This window comes from Suillus clintonianus (genome assembly GCF_016758775.1).
Source record: "Suillus clintonianus strain FC179 chromosome Unknown DEU56scaffold_26, whole genome shotgun sequence".
Taxonomy (NCBI): Eukaryota; Fungi; Basidiomycota; class Agaricomycetes; order Boletales; family Suillaceae; genus Suillus; species Suillus clintonianus.
Genome location: NW_024539250.1, coordinates 464061 through 471977, shown reverse-complemented (window position 1 = coordinate 471977; position 7917 = coordinate 464061). Strand labels below are relative to the sequence as shown.

The 7917-nt window shown below is 48.3% G+C and overlaps 2 protein-coding genes across 2 annotated transcripts; both read right to left on the bottom strand.

Moving 5' to 3' along the window:
* Positions 1 to 1449: 1449 nt before the first annotated feature.
* On the bottom strand, positions 1450 to 2131 carry DEU56DRAFT_797431 (uncharacterized protein). Its single transcript, XM_041352943.1, has 3 exons — positions 1867 to 2131; positions 1667 to 1834; positions 1450 to 1601 (listed from the first exon to the last, which is right to left on the bottom strand). Exons 1-3 carry the CDS (start codon positions 2050 to 2052, stop codon positions 1500 to 1502), a joined length of 456 nt encoding a protein of 151 aa, XP_041209764.1. The 5' UTR covers positions 2053 to 2131; the 3' UTR covers positions 1450 to 1499.
* On the bottom strand, positions 2099 to 3080 carry DEU56DRAFT_900791 (uncharacterized protein; the record flags this gene model as incomplete). Its single annotated transcript, XM_041356527.1, has 3 exons — positions 2099 to 2217; positions 2286 to 2572; positions 2651 to 3080. The coding sequence occupies 2 exons, from the start codon at positions 3078 to 3080 to the stop codon at positions 2331 to 2333; spliced, it is 672 nt and encodes a 223-aa protein (XP_041209763.1). The 3' UTR covers positions 2099 to 2217; positions 2286 to 2330.
* Positions 3081 to 7917: the final 4837 nt, after the last annotated feature.

The window sequence follows — 7917 nt, the reverse complement described above, 5'->3', positions numbered from 1 at the left end:
AACAACCCTAGCGGGGCCTGTGTGCTCCCGCAGCCGGCCGTCCAGCCTCGAATTTTCCAAAATCGGTAGCTTTTTATCTTCAGAGCGCGACTTCGCTTCTCAGGTCATTGTTGAACGGTGGACTCACTGGGCAACCTGACACGAGAGCATCGGTGTTTCACAAATATACACAACGTTAACCGCAAACCATCCTATTCCAATACAGCCTGGACTTGGATCTTTCAATTACACAAAACATTGTGGTATGCCATCTTTCGAGATAAGCCATCACCGATATGATTTCTGACCACTTGTCAGATACAAGTAGTACTTCCCCGAGTTGTTCTGTTTCAATTCACCATTCGTGCCACAGTGTATGATCGCTGAGATCGATGTCGATGTTAGTATTTCTATGTCATATCCTCTCTAGCTCTCTGACCTCATCAACAATTCTTGCCGTACTGACCCTCGATTACGGGAATGAAGCTGGGAGAGGGCTGTCCCAGGTCGCTGTCAAGGGTGCTGAGTACGACTCCACAGGCTTCAGCCCCATCCAAAGTGAAAAGGACCCGGGTAGGCCTTATCAAACTCCTACGGGTTAATGGACAACCGAGAGAAGAGTCGATTCATTTGGTTTCATGTCACAGCGGGCGTTGAAGAGTCTGCTGTTGCGTTCACCGTCGCTGAGAAGATAAGAAGTCAGAAAGTGATAGAGCGGACGAATATCGAAAAGCGGCTTGCGGGAACGTTCTTTTTCTCGTGCAAGCACACGATTCTGTGTGGAACAGCTCCAGTCGCCTTTGAACCATGTTTATGCTCGGGTTCACGAAGCCAGTTGTTGTGCAATCCGGGAGGCCGCTAAGCCCGTCTTGATCCATAGCCTCGTTCAGCATTTGACCTCACATTCAATACGCCCGTACCTTTTTTCGAGTGGCTAGAGGACGGAAGACTGGACGCACTCGATGTTGAGGCAGGTGGTGGAGCGATATTGACTGGCACGTTGATATTCATTTCGCTGGTATGAACCATTACGAACATAACTGAAAGGCGCTGCACTTTCCTCATGTACAGACGCAGAATCTGAAAATATGGAGCGGCCCTATCATATGTCGATGAAGTCACAGTGAGCGTCAGATCGACTTCTGATTGTGGCAAGTTACGGCTATGTAAAGAAACGTAGGAGATACTCGGTCCAATCTACTGTATTGTACAAACCAGGAGGCGGTGATCGAAGGCTCAATATAATGAGTACAAATATTATAATGCGCGCAGTAATATATAAGAGAGAACCAAATACTGCATAGGAGTGTCGAATCCACAATATGACGGATCTCGGAGGTGTCATTGTGAGTGCCATATCTTCAAGGTATACGTCAATCATGCGGGAGCCAAGAAAAATCAAAACAAACAGTGGTGCACATGCAATCACAAAGGAAGCCACACGCCATAATATCTGCTCTGCGTGAGTCTGAAACAAAAAATTCCAACCCAGACAATGTATCCCCCCTAGCAACATTCCACTATGACCTCCAACGAAAGCTGTGATCTCCCTCCCTCCCTCCAGCAGCGTCGCACTGTAACCACGGATTAAAATTCCGACCCAGGCTCCGGACGATATAACACTGGAGACAAGTGCAATCCGGTTCAACAGCCTCATACCTACTCTAAAATTGGGATTTAGATTGACAGATGCATAAGATCTCATGAGAGATGCGATCCGCTCCTCTCCGAACAGCCGTGTAGCTGCTCTCATAAAATGAGATCCTATGGAAGATGAGATCCGCTGGTCCACTTCGTACAGCCATGTAGCTGCTCTCAAAAGGGGAGATATCATCTGACATCCGATCCGCTGGCCCTCTGCGATCAGCCATGTAGCTGCTCTCTAACGCGAGATCTCATGAGAGATGTGATCCAGTCCTCTCCTAACAGCCTCATAGCCACTTTCATGGCAAGTCCTCCTACATGATCTCCGATGATTTTGAGAGCTGTGGTGACATCACTAGGCCCACCGTAGCCACCTAGAGACGCGACACGACGTGAACGGGCAGCACTGGGGGACGTTATTGTGCCCATGCCCGCAGAACTCAACCAGGGATAGATGACATAGAACCAATAACGAGAATAGCCTACATGGCTGAATCTTGAATCTGCCTTGCTATAATGTTTGCGAATCAGAGCAATTTCAGGCAAGAATATTGACAATAACATACTCGTATGTTAAGGTTGCGTCGCCCAACGGTAATGCTGTTGCTTTCCAATGAACAATATAAGGACGTCTCACATCTTTTGGCTTCTTCCACCACCAGCAATAGGCAACACATGTCAGAACAACTATAGCCAGGGTGTCGATTTCAAGCAGTTATTGGAAGGTTCTGGCCACGACGAGCGGCGAGCTGGAGAACAAACCATACAAGTTGAAGAATGGCGACACCTTTGGATAGTATGTCACCCTTGCTTCGGTCTTCGATGTCCGCCTTCTGGATGACAGGCATGTCCACAGATTCCCGAAGAACAAATTGTAGGAGTTCATCGGGTGGTGTAAGAGTAGCTCGCGGCTCGTCATTGACGTATAGGATGAACCCACCCATCCATGCTAAAAACGAATGAGTGATTGTCCAATCTGAGAAGACATCGGTTGCACGTTTGACTACTGAATAGTCCAAGTACTGACCTCTAAACTCTGCACTTCCACTACGCAACGTAGCTTCTACATCTGGACGGTGGTCTTGAGCATCGACAGGTTGTGCACTCAAGGCATCATTGAACCGTTTTTTAATTGCAATAGCGCTGAAAAAACTGCCGCGAAGCCCAGGTGATAATGAGTTCTGGAGCGACCAATACCATGGCCATGATGCTATACGACGAAAGACAATATAGCGTGTCTTCTCTTCCATACCCTGAATGTTCGGATGAATGGCGGTCCACGCGCATGCAAATAAGGTTACACCACAACTCCAGATGATGTCCCACAAAGTTCTGGTGTTATTGCTAGGTGGAGAGTCGTTGGCATCAAGTGTATGGATAATGGTGCCATTGAGGTGCAGAAGTGAAGCGCAAACAAATGGGATGTATAAGAGGATAGTGCAGCGTAGGAGGGCCATGAAGTGTAATCCGACTACTATGATCTGTTCACTCTGCTCTCTTTTGAAGCTGTAGCTGCGTGTATTGGCAATTCATGATAAGCCAGGGTCCAGGTACAAAAAGGTGTCGTACCCTTCCCGAGTCGGTTCCTTTGAGTAACTTCAAACAAAGTTTGAACTGTTACCCCTGTGAGGCTGTGACACAGCACTCACAACGTTTCACAGACCCCAGACTCCATTCAACATCTTCGCTTGAAGAAGCTTGAAGGCCCCATACCATACAAAATTTGAGCAAAAGCAAAATTCGATATCACCTCAACTGGTTACGGTTCGATTTGCCACTATGTCGGAAGGATTTTCGATGGCCGATCGTTGTTACGCCTGTCAGTCATGCTGTAGTGGTGTATATTACAAGCCAAAGGAATAGCGGCATATCAGTGAGCATCCTCGGTCACCCACTCGTCCTAATCATCACCTGAGAGAACTGCTCAAGGATGAAAGACTTACGTGGCTCACGAGCGCTCTGCATGGAGTCTGGACAGCATTCTCATATTCCCACGTGTCCAGCTTGATTCTCTGCGCTCTCATCTTCAGCTGACACGATAACCACTGGCAGCAGAAGCGGAGCCGCCGAGGACATCCACTGGCAAACGAACCATACGAGCTGAAGAATGGCGACGCCTTTGGATAGTATGTCACCCTTGCTTCGGTCTTCAATATCCGACTTCGGGATGACAGGTATGTCCACAGATCCCTGAAGAACAAATTGTAGGAGTTCATCAGGTGTAAGAGTTGCTTGCGGCTGGCCATCATCGTAGAGGATGAATCTGCCTATTTACGTGAAGAATCCATGAGTAGTTGTCCAATCTGCGGAAACATTGGTTGCATGTTCAGTACCGAATAGTCTGAGCACTGACCTCTAAACTCTGCAGGTCTGGGAGCGCCTGAACTTCCACTCGATTCCGGACATTCCTTACGCAACGTAGCTTCTACATCTAGATGATGGTCGCGGGCTTCAGCAGGTTGTGCACTCGATATCGGTGCCATTGAGACACAGGAGTGAAGCACAAACAAACGGAATGTATGAGAGGACAGCGCAGCGAAGGAGGGCCATGAAGTGTAATCCGACTACTATGATCTGTTCACTCTGCTCTCTTTCGAAGCTGTAGCTGCGTGTATTGGCAATTCATGATAACTTGAAGCTGGGACTTAAGGTGTCGGAGAAATAACGAAATGTGGCAGAACAAATCAAGTTCTTTGAAACAAACTTCAATGCAAGTGATCGTACCTTAAGTCCAACTCGAACTTTCCGCAGCCGCGGTGCATCAAACGTAATGATGAGACCTCAGAAACCTTGGTATTCACTGCGAGAGGTACTGCCATGTTATGTCGAGCAAGCCTTATTGTGGCGGATATCGGCGATAGTGTGGCCTAAAACGGAAAGAAAGAAAAAGTATATTGCATCGCGGCACAAAAAAAATACTCCAAGTGTACTGCTTTCCTGTCGGTATCAACTACCTCGGATTCCACTCGCGAGGAGTAGGCCAGAAGTCAGAACAGCGTATCTGCACAAGTCAATTCATTATGACTTGATCTTGGCTTTCGGGTAACCGGCCCTCATCAGCACGAACTGGGGTCACTTATGATCTTCAAATACGGCACCGTGAAAGATGGAACGCCCGTCAGTCATGTTCGTAATCCGCGCTCTCATCTTCAGCTGACACGATGACCACAGCAGAAGCGAAGGCGCAGAGAACGTGGAGGTTCATAAGGCAGCAAATGAAATCCCCGGTGCATGTTAGAGAGATAATCCGCGAGGTCATCCATGTGGCGAACCGTGTGCAATAAATCGTTGAGGGAAATTCAGAGACGCTCCGATCCAGCATGAGCAAGGGCGAGAGCAGGTCAGAAGTCAATCAAGTGCGTCTATCATACAGTCCTGACCTTGACAGAAACCAGCTTGGAACTGCTGTGTAAGCAGGTCTTTCGGGCGTTGCCGGTGGTACTGTACCGTTTTCAGGTTTTCAATAAGAGTTCTTTCCATCTGACCAGCACGCTCAGCGACTTGACTCGTACTTTCACGCCCGAGCTCCTTGTGTATACCATAACGCAAAAAGTAATGGCGGTTTGTTAAACCAAGGAGCTTACCACTTGGATGATAAGCTACAGCTTCGACGATTCAGCTTAAACTCTCATGCAATGCTCTTGATGGTTATCTTCAGAGTGCCAGTGATGCAGATCCTCTTTGCTGGTCTGCTTCTCCATGTGTTATATCTTTACTGCCTACCGGCGGCAGCGAGTATGCAAAGGGGTTCTGTTGAATATGGAACAGAATACACATGGTGCACACTCGCTACACGTCTGACTCGCCTCTTACAACATTCATATCGTAAATTGTCTGGTGGAGTGATCAGCTCGTCTCTTCTAGGTAACAGTTCTAGCTCTCCGCAGCAATTAATTGGATCAGGCTGCACATGACCACCTCGTGTTCAGGCCGTCTTATCTTTGATTCATCAGACTTCGATTTATAGGCACCTGTGTGCACTGGATTCGTGTAAAATGCTGGCGATCGTTGTATCAGGCTCCATCGAGCTACATCGGCGATTCTGGCTGCGGAACGGTTCACAATTAGCCCATTCTTCCCAAGTACGCTTGCCCGAATAACGAACACGAGGCTTCTAAACCTTGTAAGATCACGGGAGTCAGCGCATGTTCCAGCGGATCGTCCCGAGTTATCTTCAAACGAATCACACTGGTGGCTATTGTGACCTTCAAGCGCTAGATACGCACATAAAATGCCCGTGTCGTTTCCGCGAACTCCGACCAGCTTTGAAACTATCATCACCCACAAATCATCATCTGCTTTTTATCGACCATGGCATCAAACAGCTCTCGAAATGGTGTGTTACGAGTACACCACCACCCAGAGTACTATCTCGAAGACGGTAATGTCACCTTCCATGTACGCCACACTTTTGTATATCCCGCTCGCGCTGATCGCCACGTACGAGTAGGTCGAAAATCTCTTTCGTGTCCACAAGCACTTCTTTGAGTGCGAGTCGCAATTTTTTGTCAAGGAGTTTGAAAAAGCTCCCCAGGAGGGAACTTCAGATTCCACTGCATTTCGAATCGATCGGGTAAGCACCGCCGACTTTGCGAAGCTACTATGGGTCTGGTACGATCCGTAAGTATTCGTTTAAATTATTGTGTTCTACAGTCATCATACTTAATCACTGGACATAGCTCGTACAGACGCGAAAGCAAACCGAAAGAACACTGGCTCACCATACTCGAGCTCTCCACGATCTGGCAATTCCCAGAGATGAAGAAACTCGCCGTCGACGAGCTCCAAAAGCTCGATATTGAACCCATTGAAAAATCACCACGTACGAGAAATACCACATCCATAAATCGCTGCTATTGCCTGCATACATGCTCCTGTGCAAGCGGGCGAGCCGAATGTCCGCCGAGGAGGGTGAGCAGCTCAAGATGCCCACTGTCCTTGGGATACATGAAGCTCGCGAGCGTGCAGCCAGGAGCGCAGCGGAGAGGGGGTGTCGTAGCCCAACCTCCGCTGATGCAGACGATGAGGAGCTGGAGAAGATTTTGAATGACGTGTTCAGTCTGAACGCCACTAACCGACAGGGCGCACAGCCGCAGGGGAAACCAAATCCAGTGCCTATCATTAAGAAGCCGGAAGCGAATGGAGCCGCTAATGGCAGTAGGTCGTCTGCTTCAGGTTCGGTCAGTAAAGTCTTCTGTATGAGATCGTGTAATGTGTAGCTGATTGAAAACACTCTGTTCAGGATGATGATAAGCAGAAGGAAGCCGACAAAAATAAAGGCACAGTATGTTACCCGACTTACTAAACATACTTCACTGATGCTCGGGGCATATAGGAAAAGGGAAAGCAAAGATGAGTGAGGAACCAACGGAAGATGGGGGTTGCTCAACTGAGGAACCAACGGAAGGTGTAGGTTCTGATGAACCGATGGAAGGTGGAGGTCGCTCAAGTGAACTCTCGATTTCTGTGATAGAGCCGAGCGGAGCGCACTCGGGTTGATGTGTACCTTCCATTCATGACAGTAATAATCGCGTATACGTATATCGTCCTCCTTGTCTGATATCAAGTCACTGTATTCTTGACAATTCATGTGTTCCGCAATACACCATCGAACAACCATCTGAGTCGAAGCACCAGCAGCCAAAGAGAGAGAGAGAGAGAGAACTTCTATATTTATATACCGCAACAAACAAAGTAAACTGTTAAGACGCGGTGCCCTGTTGGGGGCTGTACTGGGGAGTATTGTAACAGGGTAGGGGGTGTAAGTATAGTACGAATAGCCAAGCGGTCCACGTTTGAAAAGTTCCGGTGCGCGTATTAGTTTGTTCGGCGTCCAGGCTGATTATAACATCTTCTCCTCGTTCCATGTTCTCCTCGTCTCCTCCCTCCTTCGTCTCCTCCTTTTCCGCCCTCATCAGGCATCTATCCCTCTCCTTTCTTCCCAGTCCTCTTCTCGTTCCGGTGTGACCTTTTTGAATGCGCTGGACTCTTCAATAAACTTCACTAGGGCCTTGATGTCCTTTTCCGTACCCAGGACTTCGTTGAGTATGATGTTGCGGGATACCTCAACCAGCAGCCAAAGAATTCGACGTTCAGTTGACACTCGCTTAACATAGACGATGCTAATCAACCTGAATCGTACACCCACCACAAAGCAGCTGTATGGTAGTACGCGCTGAGCTGAAGTCTCAGAGTATGCTGCAGACTAGCAGCGAGTCGAAGCTAGGAGCCGGGGGCGTACATCGCACGGGCGTTAGCAAAAGGCATGGCCAACCCGGTGTAGCTTGGATGCCT

Bases quoted from the DNA above. Each gene is read 5' to 3' on its own strand.
- DEU56DRAFT_797431 (XM_041352943.1), bottom strand. From the start codon at position 2,052: ATGGGCACAATAACGTCCCCCAGTGCTGCCCGTTCACGTCGTGTCGCG. The intron at 1,835-1,866 runs GTTAGAGAGCAG...CTGATCGCAGAG, and splicing joins CATCTCTCATGAGATCTCGC to GGCCAGCGGATCGGATGTCA. The intron at 1,602-1,666 runs GTCAATCTAAAT...ACTTGTCTCCAG, and splicing joins TCATGAGATCTTATGCATCT to TGTTATATCGTCCGGAGCCT.